The 25,463-nt window shown below is 49.1% G+C and overlaps 7 protein-coding genes across 7 annotated transcripts; 2 read left to right on the top strand and 5 right to left on the bottom strand.

Annotated features, from left to right (window-relative positions):
• Positions 1–107: 107 nt before the first annotated feature.
• T069G_10992 (glutamine amidotransferase class-I domain-containing protein) lies at positions 108–3,501 on the top strand (the record flags this gene model as incomplete). The annotated part of the gene is made up of 26 exons (XM_056178202.1): positions 108–152; positions 262–409; positions 467–499; positions 552–591; positions 649–657; positions 711–723; positions 778–829; positions 888–971; positions 1,032–1,145; positions 1,327–1,355; positions 1,424–1,622; positions 1,675–1,707; positions 1,758–1,915; positions 1,982–2,074; positions 2,144–2,157; positions 2,208–2,251; positions 2,304–2,336; positions 2,481–2,495; positions 2,561–2,568; positions 2,643–2,743; positions 2,860–2,899; positions 2,956–3,030; positions 3,081–3,117; positions 3,187–3,232; positions 3,284–3,412; positions 3,465–3,501. 26 exons carry the CDS (start codon positions 108–110, stop codon positions 3,499–3,501), a joined length of 1,629 nt encoding a protein of 542 aa, XP_056024492.1.
• A 956-nt stretch (positions 3,502–4,457) lies between these two features.
• On the bottom strand, positions 4,458–4,755 carry T069G_10991 (uncharacterized protein; the record flags this gene model as incomplete). The annotated part of the gene is made up of 2 exons (XM_056178201.1): positions 4,458–4,484; positions 4,561–4,755. The coding sequence occupies 2 exons, from the start codon at positions 4,753–4,755 to the stop codon at positions 4,458–4,460; spliced, it is 222 nt and encodes a 73-aa protein (XP_056024491.1).
• A 4,415-nt stretch (positions 4,756–9,170) lies between these two features.
• T069G_10990 (EPSP synthase (3-phosphoshikimate 1-carboxyvinyltransferase) domain-containing protein) lies at positions 9,171–13,958 on the bottom strand (the record flags this gene model as incomplete). Its single annotated transcript, XM_056178200.1, has 3 exons — positions 9,171–9,239; positions 9,318–12,134; positions 12,192–13,958. The coding sequence occupies 3 exons, from the start codon at positions 13,956–13,958 to the stop codon at positions 9,171–9,173; spliced, it is 4,653 nt and encodes a 1,550-aa protein (XP_056024490.1).
• A 496-nt stretch (positions 13,959–14,454) lies between these two features.
• On the bottom strand, positions 14,455–16,617 carry T069G_10989 (glucose inhibited division protein A domain-containing protein; the record flags this gene model as incomplete). Its single annotated transcript, XM_056178199.1, has 3 exons — positions 14,455–16,122; positions 16,203–16,467; positions 16,532–16,617. 3 exons carry the CDS (start codon positions 16,615–16,617, stop codon positions 14,455–14,457), a joined length of 2,019 nt encoding a protein of 672 aa, XP_056024489.1.
• Positions 16,618–16,934: 317 nt separating this feature from the next.
• Positions 16,935–18,723, bottom strand: T069G_10988 (sec1 family domain-containing protein; the record flags this gene model as incomplete). The annotated part of the gene is made up of 3 exons (XM_056178198.1): positions 16,935–17,522; positions 17,593–17,894; positions 17,946–18,723. 3 exons carry the CDS (start codon positions 18,721–18,723, stop codon positions 16,935–16,937), a joined length of 1,668 nt encoding a protein of 555 aa, XP_056024488.1.
• A 966-nt stretch (positions 18,724–19,689) lies between these two features.
• Positions 19,690–20,969, top strand: T069G_10987 (maintenance of mitochondrial morphology protein 1 domain-containing protein; the record flags this gene model as incomplete). Its single annotated transcript, XM_056178197.1, has 2 exons — positions 19,690–19,724; positions 19,802–20,969. The coding sequence occupies 2 exons, from the start codon at positions 19,690–19,692 to the stop codon at positions 20,967–20,969; spliced, it is 1,203 nt and encodes a 400-aa protein (XP_056024487.1).
• Positions 20,970–21,211: 242 nt separating this feature from the next.
• Positions 21,212–22,328, bottom strand: T069G_10986 (CAAX protease self-immunity domain-containing protein; the record flags this gene model as incomplete). Its single annotated transcript, XM_056178196.1, has 3 exons — positions 21,212–21,691; positions 21,802–22,194; positions 22,275–22,328. The coding sequence occupies 3 exons, from the start codon at positions 22,326–22,328 to the stop codon at positions 21,212–21,214; spliced, it is 927 nt and encodes a 308-aa protein (XP_056024486.1).
• Between the last annotated feature and the right edge of the window lie 3,135 nt (positions 22,329–25,463).

Below are 25,463 nucleotides of genomic sequence, written 5' to 3'. Positions count from 1 at the left end.
ATCCGTTCAATCTGGAGGGGCATCCATGAAAATTGGCGGGCATTCAATTTTTTTTCCAGTCATCAATCAATCTAGATCCTATCCTTGGATAACAGCAATCAGACAAGATGGCCACCGATAATGATGCCGAGGCGCCTCACAACAATTTCGACGTGTGTAAATTCCCAAATTTCATTTTTTTTGGTCTGCCCTGGTAGCAGCCACAACCGGCATCCCCGTATTCCTACGAGCTATACACATGACTGATTTGATTCGTTACAGACCATCTTGGTGTTGGATTTTGGCAGCCAAACCTCGCACCTCATCCTCCGACGCCTGCGAGCTCTCAGTGTGTACGCTGAGATGCTGCCCTGCACCGCCAAGCTCGCCGATCTAACCTGGAAGCCCAAGGGCATCGTCTTGTCTGGAGGTAGGAATTCTTCATGGGTCTCGCTCCGTCTTTGATTCTAACAAACTCGATCGATAGGTCCCTCCTCCGTTTACGATGAAGGCTCGCCTCGTAAGATTCATATCCTCCATATCTGGCCTGCGAGTCTTACTGATTCATAAAGACGTTGACCCTGCTGTCTTTGAGCTCGGTGTTCCTATTTTGTGAGTGCCTTGGCACCCCTTGGTTGGACATGCGCTCTTACTGACACACATTTATAGAGGCATCTGGTATGACTCAATTTAAGCCCCATTATGGCGCGGTGCTAATTCCGTGAGTCTAGCTATGGTTGCCAGGTAAATTCCGCCATTTTCCATCTCATTTCATCTATTGTTACTAACTGCGCGCAGGAAATTGCCTGGCAGAGCAACTCTGAGAACGTTGCTCGTGGAACAGCTCGAGGTTCGAATTTATCTATGTAACTCCTGACCTCACATCTTCTGACAACTCGGCTGCACAGAATACGGTCATGCCGATGTCACCATTCACAAAGTCGACAGCCATGCCGACCGTCTCTTCGCTGGTTTGGGTGAGACCATGCATGGTGAGTTGCTCCCATTCGATATAAAACATCCCTACCTTCTACAAACCTAACTCTCGACAGCCTACATGAGTCACTTTGACAAGCTCGTCCGCCTGCCTGAGGGCTTCGTGGTCGTGGCTAAGACGGCCAACTCTGAGTTTGCTGGCATTGCCCACCAGACCAAGCCCATCTTCGGTGAGTTTTCCTCCCCATCTCCATCCTTCATGTCACCCGTCCGTCCGTTATTTCTTATGTTCTACTGACCCTCTACCCCTTCCTTTCGCCCCCTCCATCTCCTTTCTCTTTTGCTTTGCATACCTACCACAGTCCAACATCATCAACTCTGTGCCTATCGACTGACTTGAAATACCAACAGGTGTACAATTCCACCCCGAGCTTGAACATGTATGCACATCAGTCCCATCCTGTCTTTTTCACTCCTTGTTACTTGACTAACCCGATACATCTAACAGACTCCCCGTGGAAGTGAGCTCTTGCGCAACTTCAGTGTCGACATTTGTGGAGCGCAACCCAACTGGAAAATGAGCGACTTCATCGAGCAGGAGATCACTCGAATTCGAAAGCTTGTTGGTGATAAAGCCCAAGTCATCGGTGCCGTTTCTGGTGGCGTGGACAGCACAGTGGCAGCCAAGCTTATGACGGAAGCAATCGGTACGACCTTAACGGCTGTCAAGGATGTGAATTGAGGCTAACGCAAATTCAGGTGACCGCTTCCATGCCGTGCACATTGACAACGGTATGACCTGAACCTCTCACATGAGTCTGACCGACACTCACATGTGGCAGGATTGATGCGTCTCAACGAGTCCAAGAAAGTAAAGGAGACGCTGAAAGAGCATCTCGGGATTAATCTCACAGTGATTGATGGCACCGAGCTTTTCCTCAACCGCCTCAAGGGCGTCACAGAGCCAGAGAAAAAGCGCAAGATTATCGGAGAAACCTTTGTATGTTCTCGACCTCGAAATCTTGTCACGAAGTTCAGATTTCCAGTAGCGCTAACTAAACCATAGATCGACTTGTTCGAAAAAGAAGCAATCAGGATCGAGAAGGAAGCCGAGAATACTCCTAACGCCGGAAAGGTTTCTTGGTTTCTCCAGGGAACGGTATGCTCCCCTGCCTCATGATCTGTTGATATGATGCATAGATTAATGGTAAAACTAACCATGATACAGCTGTACCCGGACGTGTAAGTAGAGTGGCTTGTGTGCCAGGAGAAGGGTAACTAATTGTATACAGCATTGAATCTCTTTCCTTCAAGGGCCCTTCAGCAACGATAAAAAGTTTGTAGTTCTACTAGACACCAAGGCCTGCAATTGCTAACTCTTATCGCAGCTCATCACAACGTTGGAGGTCTACCCAAGGCAAGTATCTCTTTCTCCCACTACTTTCCCTCGGACGGTGTCAAACGGCGGCTGGTGGCTGATCAGTCCACGAGCCGCTTTGACACCGTCTACACCACTGCCCTCATTTCTCATTTCATTTGCGAAACTTTTACTAACCAAGGTATAGCGCATGATGGATGGCGTAAGCTGAACACCCTTTCTTATTATACGCTCTGCATCTTGACTGACTCTGGCGATTACAGCAAGGCTTAAGGGTAAGTTGAGACTTCCCCATTTCAAGCGGACTCTCCACCCATCTTTGGGAAAACATTGACTAACAGTACCCTAGCTTCTTGAGCCACTTCGCGAGCTATTCAAGGATGAAGTCAGAAACCTTGGTCGACGCCTAAAAATTCACGAAGATCTGGTTAATAGGTTTCCCTTCCCAGGGTAAGTTCATTCTCTATAAACTTGGTTGTCGCCAAAAGTACCCTTGCAGCAGGGCACACTTAGCGCAGCAAGTCAAGCTATGAGAACAAGCTGATTTGATTTTACGAATTACACAGGCCCGGCATTGGCGTACGCATTCTCGGAGAGTGCACACCTGTAAGCTAGCAGAGAACACGAAGGTGTAAATGAGCTATGAGCTAACAATCATAAAGGAACGGATTGAAATCGCAAGGCAAGCCGATCATATCTTCATCTCCATGATTAAGGAAGCCGGAATCTACAATGAGGTAGGTTGGTATACTATCAATGGTTCGAGCAACAGCTGACTCTTCAATAGATTTCCCAAGCCTACGCTGGGTTAGATACAAGCAAGGGTATATACTTCAGAGCCGCACCAGTTGAGAAATCATTTTGTCTCGTTGCTAACTGGCTGTTTCTTATAGCTGTTGGTGTGATGGGTGACACTCGTGTCTATGGATATATCATCATGTAAGCTGCCCACCCCCTATTTAACTAGGTCATTGCTAACTTCATTGATAGCCTTCGTGCGGTTACAACCAGTGACTTTATGAGTGCCGAGCCTTACGAGTTTCCCTTCGCCTTACTCAAGGCCATGGCCCGCAGAATTGTCAATGAGGTGGATGGAGTTTCTCGTGTCACCTATGATCTGTATGCTCCCTTTTCCCCTCCCGATTCAAGAGTGCTGGCTAAAATCTGATAGTTCTTCAAAACCTCCCGGAACTATTGAATTGGAGTAAGAAGGTTATGTTCATAAGTAGGGAGAATGTACTTCAGGTTTGATATATAGATAGCACCTACTGCTACCACGCCATACACTGAGCCTCTGGCTATGAGCTTTCCTGGTCGCTTGGGTATCGGAATATATTCTAAGGCAGGGATACGCTAAAACAGCCAAGCTACGTTTCTAAGGATTGGCGCCTGTTCGGGGATAGCAAGGCTCTCAAAATAAAACACAATCAAGAAATAGTCTTGATGCAAGCTGTATATGTATGAAGGCTTTGTAACAGAGCTACGGAGTAGTTTTGCCAGTACAGCACTCGGCGTTGCACGATACGCCTCTATTTGCGGCGTCGCAGGGGTATCCATACCGCTACGCATGCCGTTGCTGTACTGTGATTAAAAGGCGTCAATATACAATCTCGTTACAGACTCTCTATCGCAGAATAAAACCTGGGACATCGCGCTTCACGAAACGGCATGTCCTGTTTTGTGACACATGCAGCTCTTGCCTCTACTGATTAACAAGTTACAAAAACATCACTCTCATGCATTATTCGAAACCTCACGCAAATATATCGGGAAAAGACAACGAATCTCATTTTTGATAGCCCCATGAACTTAAAGATGCAGAGGTTACCTGTAAGTACCTAACCTAGGTAGATACATGTGCTGTACCATTAGACCTGGTCCACCAAGAGAGCAACAAATAGACCAACAAAGGAATTTTCGGCATGAAAGAAGCATTTTGGGAAAATGAAGCAACGATGCAACTCTTTTTGTATATCTATTTGCTTTACTCTATAAGATCCCAAGTAGAACAAAGATATATACTCCACTGCCCTGGGAGATGTGACTCTACCACTTTGAACAACCTGTAGACAACTCCATAATTGTTACAGAAGGGTGTTGTTGAGACGAGAAATGGACGTTGGCATGACAGTTCCATTATCAGCTCTCCTCTGAAGCATCACGCTTACTCGTCGTCGCTGTCGGCCTTGCACTGCTCAGAGCATTAGTCTTACTGAAAGAGACATACAAGTGGGTTAATGGAATTCGGGGAAAGGTTTGTGACTCACCCACAAGTAGGCGGCGTTGCAGCTGCTCACGCAGTAGATGTAGCCAAGCCCGGTAGGTCTGCACTTGACCACGCAAGTGTCTCGCGTATCAGAGCATGCAGTTCGGGGTTCGATAGCTCGGGCCTCGACGGCAGCCGGGACCTGAGGAAGGGCAGAGGCCAAAGGAATGATAGCGAGGAGGGCAGAGAATCTCATCTTGAAAGATTGATGTTGTTGTTTGTTTGTTTGTTGTGCTTGTTGAGGGTGGAGGAGAGTGAGTGAGTATGATGAGATGAGAGGAGGAAGAGGCCATACATTTATAGACGAAACGAGGATGAACGGATTTAAAAATAGCATGCGCTTTGTAGTATGTGCTTCATAGCACGTGCTTTGAGTGAGCTATTAAGAATGCAGAAGCTGGGGTTTATCTTTTGTTTAAATGGAGAGGAATTGCGGCGGGATTGTACGGTGGTATCAGCGTTTGGGGATCAGGACCGTGAGTTGAACCGGTGAGTATTCGTGATCGCTTACAATAATATAGACTAGCTTTAGTACAATAAGAACAGCTGATTTCGAAGATACGAGTTTACAGATAAGACTAGTTTTGGCACTTTTGATCGAGACGTAAGTAGCTCCAGGCACCGCAGTTTGCTTTACTCTGCCGAAGCTCTCTGCCACTATTGATGTCTAATATTCTTCCACAATCCACATATTCTTGTGGTATCGAAATCTTTTTCCAGTCTCGAATTGTCCATCTAATTTTCATCGATTTTTCTAGAATTGCTACATTTCTCCCCCGTCAACCCCCCCAATCGTCTTATCTCTCGTGAAACGTGCTGACAATGGAGCCATTAAACATTGGGGCAATTGGGGCGCGTTTTGAGGCTCGAGCCACCATGGCGCTCATGCTCGCGACTCCTCCCCCATTGTCCTCCGCAATATTTCTATTGGGGTGAATATCGCCCTTGCGCTGCCTTGCAGGTCTTTTGCCACCTTGCTTTCCGGTCATGGTATGTATAAACGAGAGCCAATCGTCCATCCCCGTGATTTTCCGGTGATAGGGAATTCGTCATCTTCACGACGGGTGCACCACTAGCATTGCAGTTGAGAAGCTGTCTTCTGCACCGTATCATAATCTGTTAAATCTCTCTGCTACGATCAGTAGATTCTTCTAGTATCGCTACTTTCTTCTAGTGTCACTACTTTCTTCTGGTGTCGCTACCATCTTCTAGTATAGATTCGGGAATTGGCCATTCAATAAATTCCTCCAATGCGCTTATCATTTCTGAAGATTCGATAGGACATCGCCGTGAACAAATCATCTGTCTGTCCCCTAATCCACTCTGGGACAGCCTCAGGTAAATATGTGAGCTCGTCCCAGGCATTCGAGGAGTCCGATGTGCCCAAAGCTTCCAAAGCCGGCGGTATCAAGCCCATCAACTTGCTATCATCAACTTGCTACTGTGAGGCTGGGCGTCAAAGTAAACATCCCAAGCACCCGTTTCCGCGATTTTCTCTAGTTGTCTGGCCTCGCCTTCATCTTCATCAGCCTGAATAACTGTCGGTAGTCGGCTTTCCTTTCCTAGAATATTCACAAATAGTCGAATCTCGTTGAGATGTAGATGAGAAGGAACACAACTCATCGAAAGCTTATCCGAAAAATACTTGTCTACCCAGGTGACAGCACCACAAACCATTAGGGCGGCAGCCTTCATGACTTTGTCTTGTCTCAATGCGGTAACGTTGCCTCCAGATTGGTAGAACATATGCTGCGGGTAGCCGGCCGTGACATGACACCACGAAAGCGATATCGAGGGTCTACATTACCATAACTAGACTCGAGTGCTAGCAAGAGAACTGCGCCTTCAAAATCTCCCCATAAAGGCAGGATCTCAAACTTTTGAGTCTGCAGCATTCTTTCTCGGAGCTTTTCTCCGTATATAATCTCACTTTTTGCTTCCATCGATTGGGCAATATTTGACGTATAGCCTTCGTGGCTGCTAAGCAATTTTTCGAGACAATTCTCAATGCCCTCTGGTCGGGCGTCTTGTCGGTGTACATGGTCGAACACCAATGTATTTTGTGTATATGTATTTCCCATCACCATGGCCAAACTGCCATTAGAAGGATCTGCCGTTTCTGCATTGTCACGACAATCTGTCGTGAAAGAGGGTTGATGCAACCGATGAGCCAATGGAGATGCCAATGAGCCTGATGGTTTTACTGGGAGCTCAGGAGACGGAGGTTTTTGAAACAGAGACTGAAATATCCCCGACTCCTGGGCTTGAAAGTCCAGAAATGACTTGTATAGATCTCGGATCAGACGGTCTCGCAAGTCTAAAATACTCGTACAGTCAGAATATTACGCCTCGAAGTATGGCGCGGCTGAGTGCAACATTACCTTCCATATTCCGAGCGTTCAGCTTTGCAAGATGTGGTTCCCACTTCTCTGCCCGATCCTTGAGCTCTTGAGGTGGCCGTAGAAGCACCAGATTTTCAAGAACAGGATAAGAGTCTGCATTGTCTGCCTCGCTGGTTTGTGCTTCAACTTGCCCAGAGGCGCTGCTCAGGTACCGTAAGACTTGGGTCAGGATGATGAGTTGCGCCAGACACAGACCCTCTTGTTGCCCTGGAAGAGACCATATTCAACATGTAAATTTCTTCTCTGCCGTCTGGAGTACCAAATTGGCCAGCTTGAGACTGCTGAAGAAATCGGAAACGAAGACACAGCTTACCATCAGTATTACTACATGCTTGTCCTTCGTATATGCAATTGCCACAACGTCCATATTGCAAGCCTTCGATGTGAACATACCCTACAAACGGAACATTTCCTTGCAGGCAAAACCACATGGGTCATGATTGACAACGCCTCGCTGCTGGATAGCACCAGCAATCTTGTTTTGTATCCCATGGATCTCAACATCTGTTCAGTACTTATCTGACCTGAAAGTCAAGTCACGTTGAAAAAAACGTTGGAGAATATCCTTGATAAGCTTTCCTTGATCCGACTCGATGATCTTTCGAATGTATGACGCATGTTTTTTTAGGGGTTTCTAGAAGTTTGTCCCAGGATACTCGCCGCAGATGAAATATTGAGAGGATGCATGGCAGGTAAGATCATCACAAATGACAGAAAATAGACATAACATTTGGAAGTTGAGCACAAGTAAATCTAGAAAGAAAGAGAATATCGAGCACCATCAAATATGTAGAGCTCTTGTAATGGTCTTTGTGGATCCGTGGATTCGTAATGTCCGTTTGTTTGTTTGTTGTCTTTTAAGTACTAGCTCCAGTGCCAGCCAGGATCACCAGCAGAAGACCATTCACTGTAGCACTGACCAAACCCCCTCCTCTATGGCCACTTACGCAGCCAGGTTGTTGCTTGGAAGCTAGACATATCTTTCAATTTAAACGCAATCATCGGAAAGTCCTCCCAGGATACTGGCAATATAATAGAGGAATTGAGAGAATATAAGTCGAAGAGACTATTGCGACTTGCATTGTTCTGATAAGAAATAGGTGATCTATATCTATAGACTATAAGAAAGCTATCCAAGGTAGGGAAAAGGCAGGAGGAAGAAAGAAAAAGACATTGTTTTCTCATAATAAACGGCAAACGGGGCAGTCACAGCTTGCAACACAAAGAGGATTAAGTGGATCCACATGTGATTCCCAACTTGTTCAAACAGCATCAAGTATAGACAAGATCTTCGACAACTAAATATAAGTTATAAGTTAATCCACCGTTCAATAGCTCAAGCTATAGCTAAGTGTCTATTGCTACCTAGTGTGCAAAGGGGAGATATTACGCTTTATATATATGTTCCCTCTTCCTTTTTCATTTCTCTCCCTTTGCTTCTTTTCTTTTCTTTTATTATCTTTTTGGGAGGGTCTAAATTATTGGTGAGGATATGGGTATTGCAGTTCTGTTAGTATTTGGTCTAGACTAATACCCGTATTTTACAATAAGTAGCCGCTCTAGCATTAGTGCACACCAAGTAGCTCGTGTTGCATGAGTATTACTCCCCGCAGCATTTAGGTATATGGATAGAAGTTGAACTAATATTAGTTTTCTATTTTAAGCAGCTAATTGCATTTATCAATTCCTCAATTTGAGGTCATTAGGCCTCGTTCAAAAGGTTATAGTGTGCATTGGCCGCGCAATGGATTTATATAATGAAATTGGGCTGTCACGGACAAACCTAAGGAGGTATGGCCGAGTGGTTATGGCGATGGTTTTAAGTTCTTTAATTTATACACCATTATCGAGAGATGCGTGGGTTCGAGCCCCACTGCCTCCAGAGTTATCTAGTTTTTTTATATTTTTTAATATTATAAATAAGAAAAGACTATTGATTTTCTTTTTTTTACATATTAAAACTCTATATGTAGTGTTTGGTTTGTAAAATACCAAAGTAACAATACTTGAGGAATTCCCGTTTGTAAAATACCTTACAAGTTATTATACTTCAGTATATGAAATATCCAAATTGTATAATAGTATATTGAAAGAAAACTCAAGCATGGAGAATTATTGTGTTTATCTCCAATTTGTTTTACCCAAAGAACAAGTCAATAATAAAAGATCTCCTTTATTTATATTCTCGAATTGAAAGCTTTTTTGCTATTTACTCCTTACCCACCACCGCATCATAAGCGTCGCTGAAAAGCGGCTTGATGCCCGTCCAAGTCTCAAACTAAAGACAAAGAGAAAGTATTAGTTCCGAAAAGCTCAATTTGACGAAGAGTACCAGTCAAAGAGGGGGTTTACATACCTGATACCAGCCCTGAGCAGCAAGAACCTCCAGCCCAGAAATCGTCGTCCAATTACCAGCCTTCTCCGCAATCTGAATCACAGGGGTGCGAGGAGGGTGGTACGCCATCTCCAGGAGAACGCGGCTCTCACCCTGAGCAGCAGTTGTTGACTTGAAGAGAGCGCCGAGAGTCTCCTCAACTCCTGAATCGAGAGGCTTGTCGGCAGGGACGGTGCTGATGCTGACAACAGGCTTGCTGGCGAGTTTCTCAGCATCAGCAGCGCTTGCAACGGGCTGGACACCGTACTCGGCGGGGAAGCTCGATGCAAGGCTCTCAACCTTCTTGGCATCTCGGCCGACGAGGTAGATGGGCTGGAAGCCAAGCGAGTGCAGGGCGTAGATGGCGGCGCGGCTTGTACCTCCAGCTCCAATTACAGCAGCGCTGGCATTGCCAGACTGGGTCTTGACACCAGCCTTGCGGAGAACATAGACCATGCCTTGCCAGTCTGTGTTGTCACCAGTGAGTCGCTTGCGGCCATCCACGGACTTGTCAGTCGCAGGAACAATAGTGTTGACAGCACCAATGATCTTGACCGCATCGGTCAATTCATCCAGATGAGGCATAATGTCCTGCTTCAGAGGGATGGTAACCGATGCGCCTCCAAAGTCCGGGCTGCGCAACACCTCCAGCACATCCTCAACCTTGTCCGTCTCCAGGCGCTGGTACTCGTGAGGCAAGCCCACCTGACCAAAGAGGGTATTGTGAAGAGCTGGCGATCGCGACTTGGAAATCGGCTTGCCAAACAAGTAAAAGTTTTGCGGCTCAATCTCGCCGAGCAAAGCCAGACCTTGTCGAATCTCGGCCGCGGACAACTGTCCAGGAGCGGCCTTGAACGGAAGGGCAGGATGTGAGACGGGAGTCAAGAATCCATTCAACACACGACTGAGCTTTCCGGCAGAGCCCATGTTGAGGGCAATGATGGGCGTTGGCTGAGCTGCCAGCATCCTAGACTTGAAGCGGATCAAGTCAAAGTTGTCCTCGACGCTTCGAGCAGTGCCGACCAGCTTAATCACATCGCCATATTGCAGAGCTCTGTTGTAAGCAGACACCCAGGACGCATTCTTCCACGACAGGGTACCAGCGGGATCGTGGTGAGACGTGATGATCACGGTGTGTCCTCGAGAGTCTCTGACCTCCTGAATAATCTCATCAGACAAAGTCACTTCCAAGTCAATATACTCTACACCCATCCGGACGGCCAAGCGGTAGAGCGCACGACGCAGGTCGTTGTTGTCATCGGAGAATTTGCCACCTTGAGATTCACTTCGGACAGTAAAGATGATGGGCTTTCCAGTAACATGTCTGAGCAAAGAGACCTGTTTCATGACGGCCTGGGGCTGCTGGTCTTGCAAGAGATCAACGCGGAGCTCCACGGCATCACAATCAGCAGTAACGCGAGGTAAAATGTCCACAGCGCTCTTGAGGTCGGGAAGCGTCAATGACACAAAGAAGCTTTGTCTCTTCTTGGAGACAGTTTCGAGAGTCTTGGACTTTCCAGAGATCAAAGAGACGAAGCGTGTAAAGTCGTCGGGGATTTCAGTCTCTCCTACTGAAGGAGAGTCCTGTGAGTGTGGGCTGTAGTACAGGAAGTTGCTGCACTCTCTGTACCAGGGCCTTCTGCGCTCGTACACTTCCCTGATTTCGTTGGTATATGCCGGTCGTGTCTTGTCCTGGGTCAAGTAGTCAACTACTTGATCAGTATCCCGCTGGACAAGCAGAACAAGACCACCATTGGCGCCGTACGACTTCAGGACCTCCCGGGCAGCCGGGGTCTCGACGACTCCACCTCCGCATGAGAAGACGTATCCATTGGGATGAGCCTCGATAACGTCACGCAAAAGCGCCAGTTCGTCTTCCCGGAATCCTTCCCAGCCACGAGGGCCTCCAACCATCTCCGGAATCGTGATGCCAGCTCGGCGTTCAAGCTCATGGTCCAGGTCGAGGAATTTCCAGCCAAGTGTCTTTGCAACCCACTTGCCAGCAGTTGTCTTTCCGGCGCCTCTCATGCCAACAACAAATATGGAGCGCTGAAGACTGGTGGCGTTTTTGGGCTTGATTTCACGGCTGCTCTCCGTATCCACACCCTCGAGGCTCGCCTGGAAGGACTGAGCAAGGACGTCCCACCATCCGGGCCAAGTCTTGCCAACGCACTCTCGCTCAGTCACCAAAACGGGACCGGGAGCCGCAAGCGACAAGACACTGAAGCTCATCGCAACACGGTGGTCGTCGTAGCAGTGGATGCTCTCTGTCGGTGTGGTCAGGTTTTCTCTTGACTTGCCAGTGATCTGGATGCCATCATCCAGCTCAGTGCAGACCACTCCGAACTTGGCAAGCTGATCCTTCATCGCCAGAATACGATTGCACTCCTTCACTCGCTGATTGGCAATTCCAACAATCTCCGTCGTTCCGGTCGCCACAGCGGCCAAGGCAGTGGCCGTGAGGAAAGCGTCCGTCATGGTTGTCATGTCAACGTTGGGGATAGCCTTGAGATTTCCAGACTTGGGACCCGTAACAGTAGTGGTGTAGTCATCCTGGTGAACCTCACATCCCATAGGCTCGAGAATCTTGACAGCGAACTGAGCGTCACCTTGGAGGGACTTGGAGCCAATGTTGGGAATGGTGCAAGTGGTTCCGGTGATGGCAGCCACTGCAAGCGGGTAGGTAGCGGAACTGGCGTCGCTCTCAACGGTGTATTCGGCAGGGTTCTTGTAGACACCTTGAGGAATGTGGTATGTGTCCGCCTCAGTGGTAGAAGGAGTGACCTCAATGCCGAACGACTTCATCATGGCGATGGTCATGTCAATGTATGGCTGAGAAATGGGCTTTCCTCCAACCAATCGCAATGTGACAGCCTTCTTGGCATAAGGTGCAGCCATGAGAATGGATGACACGTATTGGGAGGAAACAGTAGCCGCAAGCTCGATTTCACCTCCTTCGAGGCCATTTGAGGCATTGATTCGGAGGGGAAGACTCTTTTCCTTTTCCACGTAGTCAATTGCAACTCCGTTGCTGCGCAGGGCATCGACCAGTGGGCCGATTGGTCGAAGCTTCATTCTCGCGTTGCCAGTGAGAACTGTAGTAGTCGCCGTGCTAGTAGGGGCGCACAGAGCTGCAACCGTGGTCAAGAAACGCGATGCGGTTCCTGCGTTACCAATGTACAAAGGCTCGTCTGAGGCCTTGAGCTTGCCAGAGTTGCCCTCGACAACCAAAAGTTGGCCTCCCTCTTCCCACGAGTAAGAGGTGCCTCCCAATGTCGAAATTGCCGACAACATGAACTCGGTATCGTCGGAGTGCAGCAGGTTTCTGATTCGGCAAGAACCTGAGCCGAGAGCTGCGAGAATCAAGGCTCGGTTTGAAATACTCTTGGATCCGGGAGGGGTAATGGTGAGGCTGAGATCAGAGGGAATGCCAGGAGTAACCTCAACGGAGTCAGAGAGGACGATTCTGATGGACTTGTCGTCCACCGAGCTTGCTTTCGCCTCGTGTGTCTTTCCAATGGCAGACAGCAGCACAATCTTCTTTTGGCTTCCGTCATTCTTCTTGTCCACGGCCATCTTCTTAAGCAGAACATCGACTGGGCACTTCTTGCCCGCGGTCAAGTTGACGACTCGCTTGTCCTTTACCGAGGTAGGCAGTCCATAGGATGCAATACACTTCTCCAATCTGGCGACAGCCTCCGGTCGCAAGACGCCCAGGAATCGGGCCAGCTCAGCCTCCTTGACCATACCAATAGCCACAGCCTCGCCGTGAAGAAGCTGAGGGGTGAGAAGAGCCTCAATAGCATGACCAATCGAATGGCCAAAGTTGAGCAGATTTCGAAGACCGCCCTCGCGCTCATCAGAAGAGACAACCTCTGCCTTGACTCGAGCAGAGCCAGTGACAATGCGCTTCAGCATATCCTTGATAGGCTCCAGTCGGTTCTGGCCTTTGGAGCGAACGCTCGACAAGATGGTTGCGGCCGACTCTTCCAAGACAGTAAACTCCTTCTCATCCCAAATGGCAGCAGTCTTGACAACCTCAGCCATGCCATTGATGAACTCACGCACAGGAAGAGTCTCCAGGAAAGCAAGATCGATGAATATTCGGCGAGGCTGCCAGAACGCACCAACAAGATTCTTGCCCATGGGCGTGTCAATGGCCGTCTTTCCACCAATAGATGAGTCAACCATGGCGAGCAGAGTCGTCGGCACCTGAACAAAGCGAACTCCGCGCATGAAAGTCGCCGCAACATAGCCAATCATGTCACCAATGACACCGCCTCCAACGGCAATGATGACAGTGTCCCGCGTACATTGGTGGGACAGCAGCCAGTCCTCAATCTCCGCCTTGGTCTCTCTGCTCTTGGAAGCCTCGCCGGGAGGAATTGCGTACGTGAGCAGCCGGGCGGACTGGTTCGCTTTCGACGACTCGAATCGCTTCTGGAACGAAGGGACGTAGGTATCGAAGAGGTTCGTGTCGGTGATGAGGACGTACGTCGACGAGGCCAGATTCTGAGTCAGGTCCTGGACAATGTAGTTGGGCCACAGGGCATGGTCGACGACGATGTTTGGCTCGCCCAGGATCGAAATCGTCTGGGGAGGTGCTTTCGTTGCTTCCGCCATTGCTGGTCGTTGAAAGGCGATGCCGCCTTTGACCAATTTCTTTCAATGAGGACGGGATTCGCAAAAGACAAAAGTATAAAAAAAGGTTCTTGTTGGAGTTTTCCCCCTCTATCCAAAAGCTAATTGGAGGTCAGAAATTCTTGGTGGGGTGAGTCTTAGTCTGTTATGCAGCTCATCGAGTCACTACCGATATCGGCAAATAGGCTAACTCAACTTAGCTTCCGGAAAGGGTTTGAGAGCTCTTCGTGTCGTCGTCTGACAGGAAGAGTGGACAGATATTAATTACGTTTGTATTTGAGGACCCGTGTAGGCAACTGACGAGAGAAAAATTATTCTAATTACAATCACTATGGCTTAACTCGATGTAGTAGCGTATAATATTCTCTTTTATTCTGATAATAATGTACAGGTAAATATCTACTGCTATAAGTAATATTCCGGCTTATATGCCCCGTTTACAATCGCAGCCTTCATAATCATAACCATGCGTTCTTCATCAGAGGCGAGCATCCAAAGAACTCTCCTCTAAACCAAGAGGTGCTGCTGCGGATGACCCTTGGCGACGAATATAAGCCAGCAGCCTAATGCACCCAGAAGGAGTTATGCCCTCCGCACGACGAGCCTGCGCCAAAGTCTCAGGCCGTGTTCTCCTCAAAACCTCCTTTTCCGACAGTGCCAACCCAGGAATGCTATCATAATTCAAATCAAGCGGGAGGCGAATATTTTCATCATTGACGAACCGCCCACGCTCCGCCGCCTGCATCTTAATGTAAGGCGCGTAAGCCGCTTCAATGACAACCCTGTCTCGAATGCGCGGCGAGTAGTTCATGACTTCAGGCACAATGGCGCTGAGCTGATCCAGTTGGATTCGCTCGGCGGTATTGGAAAGCCTCAGCATGTCAATGCCGGTTCGGCGCTGAGAGCTCTTCTTCAACTGAAATCCCGCCTTCATCCATTCGTCAGGTGACAAGGAAACGGCACCGAGAGATTTGGTGAGATCTAGAATCTGTTGCTTCTCATCCGAGAAAGCGCTCCATCTGTGGTCCGAGACGACGCCCCATTCTCGTCCCTTTTCCGTCAACCGTAGGTCCGCATTGTCTGCTCTGGCAGCCATGCGAAATTCGCTTCTGGATGTAAACATGCGGTAAGGCTCTGTAACACCCTTGGTGATTAAGTCGTCAATCATAATACCAATATAGCCATCCGACCTAGACAATGAGGCGCCTGGCAGTCCAAGGGCAGCTCGCCCAGCATTCATACCAGCTATAACACCCTGGCCCGCTGCCTCTTCATATCCTGTGGTGCCGTTGATCTGTCCTGCTAGATAAAGACCGCCAATTGCCTTCGTCTCAAGGGTGGACTTTAATCCCCGAGGATCAACATAGTCATACTCGACACCATAACCAGGCTGCAGCATCTTGACTTGCTCCAGTCCTTGTATTGAACGCAGCACCTGCTCTTGTGCCTCTGCGGGTATTGTCATAGAAAGTCCATTAGGGTATATGATTGGGTTGTCGAAACCTTCTGGTTCAAGCCAGACGATATGTCGCTCTTTATCCGCAAACCGGATAACCTTTGACTCCAGAGAGGGGCAATACCTCGGGCCTTTAACGGTTTCGCGAATATGTATTGATTTATCCAAGTTTTCGCGGACAATCTTGTGCGTAGCCTCGTTGGTGAATGTTATGCTGCAGGTGAGTTGATCCTGAACGGCCACCTGGTTATTTAGGTAGCTGAAAGGACCAGGGGGGTCGTCACCCAGCTGCCTTTGGAGTATGTCGAAATTTATAGTTGATTTATCAAGTCGCGGCGGGGTGCCCGTCTTCAATCGTCCTAGTTGGAAGCCTGCTTCCCGTAATGATTTGCTCAAGCCCGTTGTTGCTGCTTCTCCAATACGGCCAGCTGGATAAGCCTCAAGCCCAATGTGTATTTCGCCTCCCAGAAAAGTTCCAGTCGTGATAACTACTCTTCTAGTCTGTAGGATTTCGCCATTCTCGAGTCGGACACCGGCGATTGTGCCCTTTGAACCGTCGCTGGAGCTTTCGTTTTCTGCTAGAATAATGTCCGACACGCTTTCGAGGACAAGCGATAGATTCGGATACGATTCGAGCTCGCTTCTCATATACTTTTTGTAAAGGTCTCGATCAATTTGTGCCCGCGGGCCCTAACAAAAGAAAACATCATGTTAGTATTGTGGCCAGAGGAACGCGGATGCCCAACATGACAAGTCCAGAGCAAACATACCCAGACAGCAGGTCCTTTCCTACGGTTCAGTAGATGGAATTGGACACCAGCCTTATCAATGATCCTCCCGGCCAAGCCATCCAGCGCATCAATCTCTCGAATGATTGTTCCCTTGCCGATACCTCCGAAACTCGGATTGCAAGAACATGTTCCCAGATTGTCCAGCTTGGGTGTGACCAGGGCCGTCCGCGCACCGGCTCTCGCAGCAGCAGCGCATGCCTCGGCTCCGGCATGCCCACCACCTATGACGACGACATCGAAGGCTCTGTTGTACGTGTTAGTTGACGCTTTCTCTCTTTGTAGTGTCTCCGAAAAGTCTTGCAACGCACCTATGCCTATCGGTTACTGTAGCAAACCGACGATGTCTCAAACTGGGGCGCCAGTGAAACGACCGAGGACGCAATAAGGCACTCATCTCATCTCGATATGACCCAGCACCTGTATGCTTGCTCCCTCCTAGATGTCTTCATGCGACAATTCGTCTGCTAGATTTGATCTCTAGAGTGTCGCAATAATTTTTATCGATAAGCGGTTTGATAGATACATATATCGGCTATATGCATATGACGTATTCCCACTACAGCGTCTGGGTGGCTCACCAGAATTAAGACGGTTTATCCAAGAGGTTTCACAATTAAAGTCAAGAGAATTCTGAATATCGTCAAGTATTAGAGTAGCTATGGCTGTCATTTCGTTGCAAATCGTGTCATCAACGCCTGTCCAAGTCTCTATTCAAGCCCAAGAGGAGACGGCATCCTCAACCTCCTCCAAAAATGTTGTCGCGTTATGAACTGATGTGCCACCAATAACCACACGCACGCCGGGCATCGTAGCGTTGACTCCGGCAATCATTTTCGCCTCCTCGTACGTCACACCTCCAACCATGAAAACGATAATGTCCTGCGGCTTGTCTCTAGTAGAGCTGCCGTCTTCCACAAACGGATACTGTTGCTCCTTTAGTCGACCCTTGATGAGATTCTGCAAGGTGCCTTCCAGCAGCGAGCTATGCTGAGTATAAACGTTTTCCACGCCCTTGAGACCCTTGAATCGATTTGCTGTGCCAGAGAAAATGCCTGCCGAGTCGAATATGTCTGAAATGCCGGTGCGAGAGTCCGAGGTGTGTAATGAAGAATGATACTTGAGAACTTTCTTGACGAGATCTGCTTGTCTCGTAGATACATTGCCGGCCGCAACAAGAAGGTCCATGAGCATGGGAAGGGCAGTTGATGGGTGCCTCTGATAGCGCAAGGCATATAGAGTTACCACTCCAACCTTGCTTCCTGTCGTTATGTTAGGGGACTGGATTATTTTTTGTACGGCCTGGGTTAATCATTAGCTTCATCATTCTTCCTTGTTAATCACCAATTACAGTTGTAGAAGTGCTCTTTACCTTTAGATCGGAAGCATGGTTGTCATTGCAAGCCAGGCTCTGTTCGAGCTCACTGACTTCCAATAAGCTTTCCGCAGCAACTCTCCGGCTAAGCTCGGACACAAGCGTAACATGCTTGCTTACATTTCCGGAGAGCTTCCGAAATTCCGGATACTCTTCGATGAACCGTTTCATATCAGATATTGACTCGATATTGGCATTGTTTTTCGTCTTGGACTGGTACTGCTCGACATATTCCTTGATCGTTCCACCCAAGTCACCAAAGTTCAAATACATATTCTTCTTGAAGAATGGATCCTGGTCTTGAGATAGGACAATTTCCTTGAGCTCGGGCCGGATATCAGGAACCTCACTAAGGTCAACACGGCCGTTCTTGATGCCGAGAAGATGGTGAACCATGGCTTGGTACGTCCACTGGGTGAGAAGAGGTGTCACCGGATCCTCCCTGCGGTCCAGTATGAGAAGTATGGGAGGTGTATCGACTTTCCGGAAATCGAATAGCTGCTCCTCTTTTGTCATTATGTAGCGTACTTCGGAGGCCAGTTTTGTAGCAAGAGGACTGCTCTTCTCATATCTGATTAACGGCTTCTTCTTCAGAGAGAGAAGTACAGCCAAAAGACCTTCAGAGCACCGCTGGAGAGCATCGGGGTGCCATTTGTCAGGTCCACCAGCCCATATCCGCTGCTGTGGAAGAGACATGTTGAGACTAAATAGATCCGGGTTGATGACGATATAATCGGCGAAATGCTCCTGCACAAGCTTGACGACTTCGTGGTCATCCGCCTCGGCAAGCCGCTCCAAGGCAGACTTTTTGGCTACATTCGTGAAGAATAAGTAATACTCTCCGTATTTCGGATCCCGAAGCTCATCTATAAGCAGCTGTATTGTCTCTGACGAGGGGCGAACTAGGCATATACACCGGAGATGGCGCATCTTCTCGCGGCTAGCATTGTCCAGGCGGTCAATGAGATAGATTTCATAATCAAGCAGCGAGGACTGTGTGATGGCCGTTGAGACGATGGAAATAGTCTCCCTATCTAGCAACAGAACCTTCATCTTTGAAGATGAAGGATCGCCCGATGATAGCATCATCTTGGAGAGGTATCCGGAGACAGCTTGAGAGACATCCATGATGACGAATTTCTCGGTTTGCCGCTAGCTACATGATATCATGCCCCGGGTAGCTGGATGTGTATTTGTGACAACCTCGAATACGGTGGTAAACTGAAGTGCTGAAATGAGAATATCCGGACTGAGAGCGCTCACTTGGACATGCGCCTATCGACAAGCTGGAGACGTGTTATGGAGTTTGGGGTGACCTCACTGGACGCCTAGAGGGAAATGCCCAATGAGGGAAGACGGAGAGCGGAAGAACTGGCTGCCGCATGAGGGAGCTTAGCAAACCAGTGCCCAATTAGGACTAAATTTGAGAAGCTACGTAATGATCATTCAGCTAAGGTATTCTTCGCTCGCAGCAGTGTTATATCTTTACATGACAAGATGTTATACATATGAGGGAGAAAATGAAGAATTATATTTATACATGATATAGCATGGATGGAGAGAAGGTGAGATGTTTAGACAATCATGTTTTGGTGAGTACGGATATCTACCTCCTCATGTTCTGTGGACGTGCAGAGACATGCTCAATGCTCTCACTCCAACAACATGTACACGTACGAAGATGACTCAAGCATCGAGAGATATAAAGAAAGAAAGAAAATGAAACAAAATTTATGATGTTCTAATCGTTCCATTATTATTATTATTTTTCTTTCTTTTTTTCTAAACGCCCTCAGTTCGAAATAGGTGGGTATGGACCTTCCCTCTGCTTCGCCGCTAAAAGACTGCCAAAAGGCTGTGGGCAGTCCCCCACGCCTGATTGGCTGTGCCTTTACATGCGTAAAAGTTGGCCCATTACACTCCATCATTGAACCTCAGGTGTCGATATCATGGTGCTTTCACCACAAAGTGAAGCAGCACCAAATTCACTCTTCACCTCACACCCAGCCCAGTGCCCACCCAATGGGCGGCTATAATCTTGCCTAGCCAAATCTCTATCTTTGCCTCCTTGAATAAAGTCGAATTATTTTGAGAATGGCGGATTCTTGCCCGGCGCGGCATGAACCGACGTAAGCTGTCCTCTGTATCAAAGCAGAAAATCTTCACCTCGAAGACTAACCTGAATCTCATATTTCCACGCATTAAGCCTCTCATTCACTCAAGGCCTCATAGTAGGCCAACTCTCCGTCGTCCTAATCCTAGCCGCCTTCATCAAATTCTTCATCTTCGGCGATGCGCCCTCCCCCGACGTCGCCGCCTCCCTCCGCGCCACAGAGCGAAGATCACGGACGCTGGCACATAAGCAATCCCTCCTGAGACTTCGCTCCCCCAGCCAACGCATCGGCCAGACCCTGAACCGCAAGAAGTCCACCGTCCTGAGGAACCCGCCGACGCTGACCATCGGATCCATCCTGAGCAAGACGTACTACAACGTCGACAGCCACCAGCCGGAAAGCCTGGACTGGTTCAACGTGCTGATAGCACAGACGATTGCTCAGTTTCGGAGCGACGCCCAGCATGATGATGCCATTCTCAATTCTCTCACCAAAACCCTGAACGGGACGTCGAGGCCGGACTTTGTCGATGAGATTCGCGTCACGGAGCTTAGTCTGGGCGAAGAATTTCCCATTCTTAGCAATTGTCGCATTATTCCTGTCGACGAAGACGGCATCAGCCTGGGCAGCCATGTGAAAATCGATCCCGCCACGGCGGCTCGGGATGGCACTCGCCTCCAGGCCCGAATGGACGTCGATCTTAGCGACATGCTCACGATGGCAGTGGAGACAAAGCTGCTTCTCAACTATCCCAAAAAGCTGTCTGCGGTTCTTCCCGTAGCCCTCTCCGTCTCTGTAGTGAGATTCAGCGGAACGCTATCTATATCATTTATCCCGAGCAACCCTTCTCAATCGACCCCGACTATGATGGCCTTTAACTTCCTCGACGACTACCGGCTCGACTTCTCCATCAGGAGCTTGCTGGGTAGCCGCTCACGGTTGCAGGACGTGCCCAAGATTGCCCAGCTGATTGAATCACGGCTACACAGGTGGTTTGACGAGCGAGCAGTCGAGCCACGATTTCAGCAGATTGCACTACCAAGCCTGTGGCCGAGGAAGAAGAATACCAGAGGCCCAGACGATGCCATGGCAGAAGGAAGTACAAGTTCTGCTGGGCTCTCCAAAGGCAAAGACAGAGACCCTTCTGTCGGAAGTGAAAGCCGGGAGCAGGCTACTCTACGGCACCGCCGACCATTGATGGACGATGAGTTTTCCAAAGAAGGCTCGCTACGCAGTCTTAGTAGGGATACGAGGGGCTAATAGGGCACAAGTATGTTTTTTATGATGGATGATGCATCTGATTATACGGGCTTTATGGGCAACATTTGCGGGATATAGAAGGGCAGCATCAAAACCCCACGATAGTGTGGTTGGGGGTCATGAAAAGGCTAAAGCGAATCGCCACACAGGAGTAATGTTGGTTTGTTTCTTTTCTTTTGGCATTCATAGCTGGATGTATCAGCTCATGGGAGAAACGATGTGGACAGATAGTGAAAAGTATGCTAGAATACTGCCAGAGCAATAGGCGACTCAGTTAGAGGATAAAAATTCTTCCACCAAGCAACTGAGCCACCAATGAGCAGCACGTAATAGATCCCGGACCACAGGATTGTGCGTCTCGGACGAGAAGAGTCGGCTTCGTCAAGCCAGTACGGTTGGACGGCACCCCAAACGCGAGGCAAGCCCATGGAATTACAGAACGTGTGGACCAGAATGACGGCAAGAAGAGATCCCGTCCGCAGAAAGAGGAAGTTTGCGTAGGCCCCAAAGAGGGAAGTATACGAAAACTGCAAAACGGAGCGGGCAATGGCAGCCACCAGGGGCGTCTGCGGGTGGGTAATGCGGAATTCGTAAAAGTGGTGAAGGTGAGCAAGGCCAAAGACAACAGGAGACAGGAAGATGATTCTGCTGATGCTAGACCCTGCCACCAGGAGCAGTGGGATAGCGGCGGAGCGGAATAGACATTCTTCGGTGATGGGGCCCTGCGCAAGAAAAACATGAGCACTCGGACTAGTTATAAACATGCGGGCAGGGGTATATCGATGATGGGGCTCTTCATCTCATCGTGCTGGGGTGATGCTTGGAAACTCACAGCAACCAGGTTTCGCCAGGTGGGCCATTCAGCCCAGATTTCCCGGAGAGGCTGAAGACCGGATGCCCATTCTCGCCAGACGCCGTCGATGATAAGACACTCGTAAAGGGGTGCGGCAAAGAGCAGGCCTGTCAGAAGACAGCTTTTGAGCGTCTCGACCAGGCCAAGCGGCCAATAGCCCATCAGATGCAGCGGGCTACAGCTGGTGGCGGCCGCTGAGGTGCAGACATAGGGCAAGAGGAGAAACGTAACGAGAGAGCACGCGGTAGTAGACAGTGAGACGACGAAGATCCTGGCGCGAATGGCCTCGGGGGCGTCTCTTGACTTGCCAGGGGCAGCTCTTGTTTCTGAAGATGCATAGAGGGGGAGCACATAGATGAGGGTGTATGCCGCCTGTGTTTTCCCCAAATAGCATAAAGCATAATAGATTAGCGACGTGTGCATGATCTGAAGAGAGTTTCGATACTGCTTACCAAGAGCCCAAACGCCTGGGGCTGGCTGAGAGCACCTGGAGACGGAGGATCCATCTGATGAGGCTAATATGAAACAGCGGCACTCTCGGCCTATTGCAGAGTGAAGCGTGTTCGTGTAAATGGCGAGATGTCCAGCTGTCAAACAAGGTTGAAGTTACAGTTACACGACAGGATATACAGAGCGTTGGGGATAGGACCAAAAGGCTCGGTGGAAGCTGAACAGCCGCGCGCCAGTCGCCAAAGTAAGCGTACGAAGACTCGGAGAAGCTTGCATGTGCATGTGGTTCCGCTTAAAAAAAGAGAAGAGAAAAAAAAGAGGGGATGGCTACCCTATGCGGGGAGTGGAATGACGCAAAGTTTGGCTGATGATATGCAGCATAATAATAGAATGAATCATGGAGACGAATGTATTACTATTGTTTTCATAATGGAGCATGAGATGAGAGAATGGATTTGTCGTGGGTTGGAACAATGGGTTCCTGAATTGGTGCGGAAGGTTTTAGTAGAATTAGGGCGTTTGGTTGCAACTTTTGGTTGATGCTACTGCGGCTCTAACGGAACTCTATGCGGAAATGGATGGCCACCATTGATGACTAAAGCCTCGACTACAGATGATGGCTTTGGCTACTAATTTCTGCAATAAAAACTCTAATGGACAACAACCTACATGAAGAAATACTACCCAATTGATTGCTGCTCTAGGTTATTCTTGATGGTGATTTGCTTGTTTTTAATTATCTGACGGGTACAGTAGTATTACTTTGGGTGTCCCGGTCACAGTCATCTAATCTACGAGTGCGGACTAGCGAGTCCTGCAATATGCGAACCGTGCTGGATCGGGTACTCCGTCTGTGTATTGATTTGCCAGGGGGATCGTTGTCGTAATCCACGGAAGTGAGCAAATCAATGGCGTCAACGGTAATGAACTTCTCTTCTCTACTACCGCTTCATCGGCCACTCTCACCAAACGCTTCAGGTGAATGAATGAATGAACCGGATGCAATATGTCGCCATCAATTGTGGATGTGGATGAAGATAACAGAACAGAAAAAAGCTCCGAAACCTCCAGTCGCAAACGCAGACGCCAGCAACCGTTTCACCGTTGCATCCTTCCAAACTGCCAAATGCTTCTAGCGTTGGCTAGCTCTCCAGCCGCGTCCAATCTCACTCGTCCAAGTGTTCGTGCATAAAAGGCCTGCGCTCAGGTCCATTCCAACCGGCTTCATGTTTGCCAATCGGCTGCGCACCATTGACTGGATATCATCACATCAGTGCGATCAGCAGTCAGTTAGGTAGCAATAGATAGCAATAGTAACTGTCAGACTGCGCTGCTGCATGCACTGCGCTTCTGCCCCTGGCGCGTGTGCGGTGCAGCTTGCAGGACACGAGACAGACGAATGGAACAAACGATTGGAAACGACCTGAAGCTGTTTGTGTGCATGTGCATGTGCGTGTGCATGCATCCGCCCGAGCCTGTAATTTCAGGGCATGCAGGGCATCTGCGCACTGCGCCACTCGCTTCCCTCAGTAAAAAGACTCTAAAGAGTAAGATTAATACCGCAGCCAATTGAATTGAACTGGGCGCGATTGAATTGATCCGAGCTCAACCTGAAGCTGTTTGTTCCGGATTCTCTCATTCCAGTCCATCGCCTCGACACCGTAATTAATGCAAACGGTACTGTTCCCTAGCCAGGCACCGTTCCGGAGGAGCCTCTCCAGCGCGGAACCACCTGCGGTGCCTGAAATCTTAGTAGTCCACAGCTAGCAGCCCGTAGAGTTCATGCTAGACACCGATCTGGTTACTTCACCCCCGTCTCTTTGCGACCGCGTCGATCGCGATGGCTTCACCTCAACCAGCCAGCCAGCGCCCGCTGTCTGAGGCCCCATTTCGCTGCGCACATTTTTGCTCAATTGCTTGTTATTATTTTTCCCTCAGTCTTACTCGTACGTCTTATCGCGCTGCTGGAGTCGCTAGAAGCCCGGACCTGCATCTCCCTGCAGGTGCTAGCGGCGCTTCTGCTTCTGCTCTGCAACCCCTGCATCTGCGTCTGGCCATCCGTCGAACCTGGGCCTGCTGGGAGCCACTCTTTTCACTTCTGCTAGACACAGTCAGCGACAAAACGGAGGGAGACGGATCGAGAGAAGCCATAGAAGGGATGTCGATGTCCACAGAGCTGAAGCCACGCGTAGGCGGTCAAGGACTGTCAAGACAACCGGGAATATACCTGGCAACGCCCCATCGCGATGCTGGGAGGCCCATGTACAGGCACGAACATGCTGTACCTGTTCTGGACCTGGGAGCTCAAGTACCGCATGAATAAACAAGACCAGAAACAGATCATCTGTGCCAAACTGAACTGAACTCAAACCGAGTCTCATGATCCATCTACGACAATAGACTCGGTCAGCCAGCTCCACGTCTTGTCTCGACATGCTACCAACCACCATCGTCGCCTTGCATGATATGATTGCTTCAAAAACAAAAACTCTCTAGACGGGTCCAGTTCCAGTAGCACAAACTCTGGCGGGCCAAAGCTCCAGTTGCGGACTCTTCGTCCATCCCCATCCCCATCCACAACCCCCGGGCGCTGCGGCCAGGCCAGGCTACTCGTACATGGACGCTACGGACCTCCCCTTTTTCATGGGCCTCCCCCCCGGGCCGCATCTTCGTGCCCCATCAACCGCCTTGTCGGCTCTCTTTCGCTCTTTTGCAATCCTCCACACGCTCATTTTGCCCGTCTGTCGCTCTCTCGAATCGCTGACCGTTACGCTCTTTTCTGCCCTATCCATACTCGGACTGCGCACGCCTTGGCTGGCATCGCTGTGCTTCGTCTTGCCGCTTAACCGCCGCAACAGTCTTTGAGGATCCTACGAATAATCGTCCGGTTTATGTCCTTCTTTAATTTTTAATTCTTCCAGTCGCTACTTCGGACTAGTCCGTAAATTCTTCTTCAGCTCGCCTGCGACTCTCTCCCAGGCGCGCTGCTAATTTTTTCAAGTTACACTTTTCGATTCTCACGGGTTTTATTTTCATCTGCTTTGCCAATATTATAGCCGCCGACCCTTTTGACGCGACCAATCAATTTCTGCTTCTTCTTCCCCCTCTTCATATTTGCTATCAAATACCCCCTTCGTGCTCCGGCAGTTTCTTGTTTCTGTGCGAGACTGCCCGTCCAACCCGAATTGGCA

The sequence above is a fragment of the Trichoderma breve genome (assembly GCF_028502605.1).
Source record: "Trichoderma breve strain T069 chromosome 7 map unlocalized scaffold00007, whole genome shotgun sequence".
NCBI lineage: Eukaryota > Fungi > Ascomycota > Sordariomycetes > Hypocreales > Hypocreaceae > Trichoderma > Trichoderma breve.
This window is presented reverse-complemented; position numbering and strand designations above follow the sequence as displayed.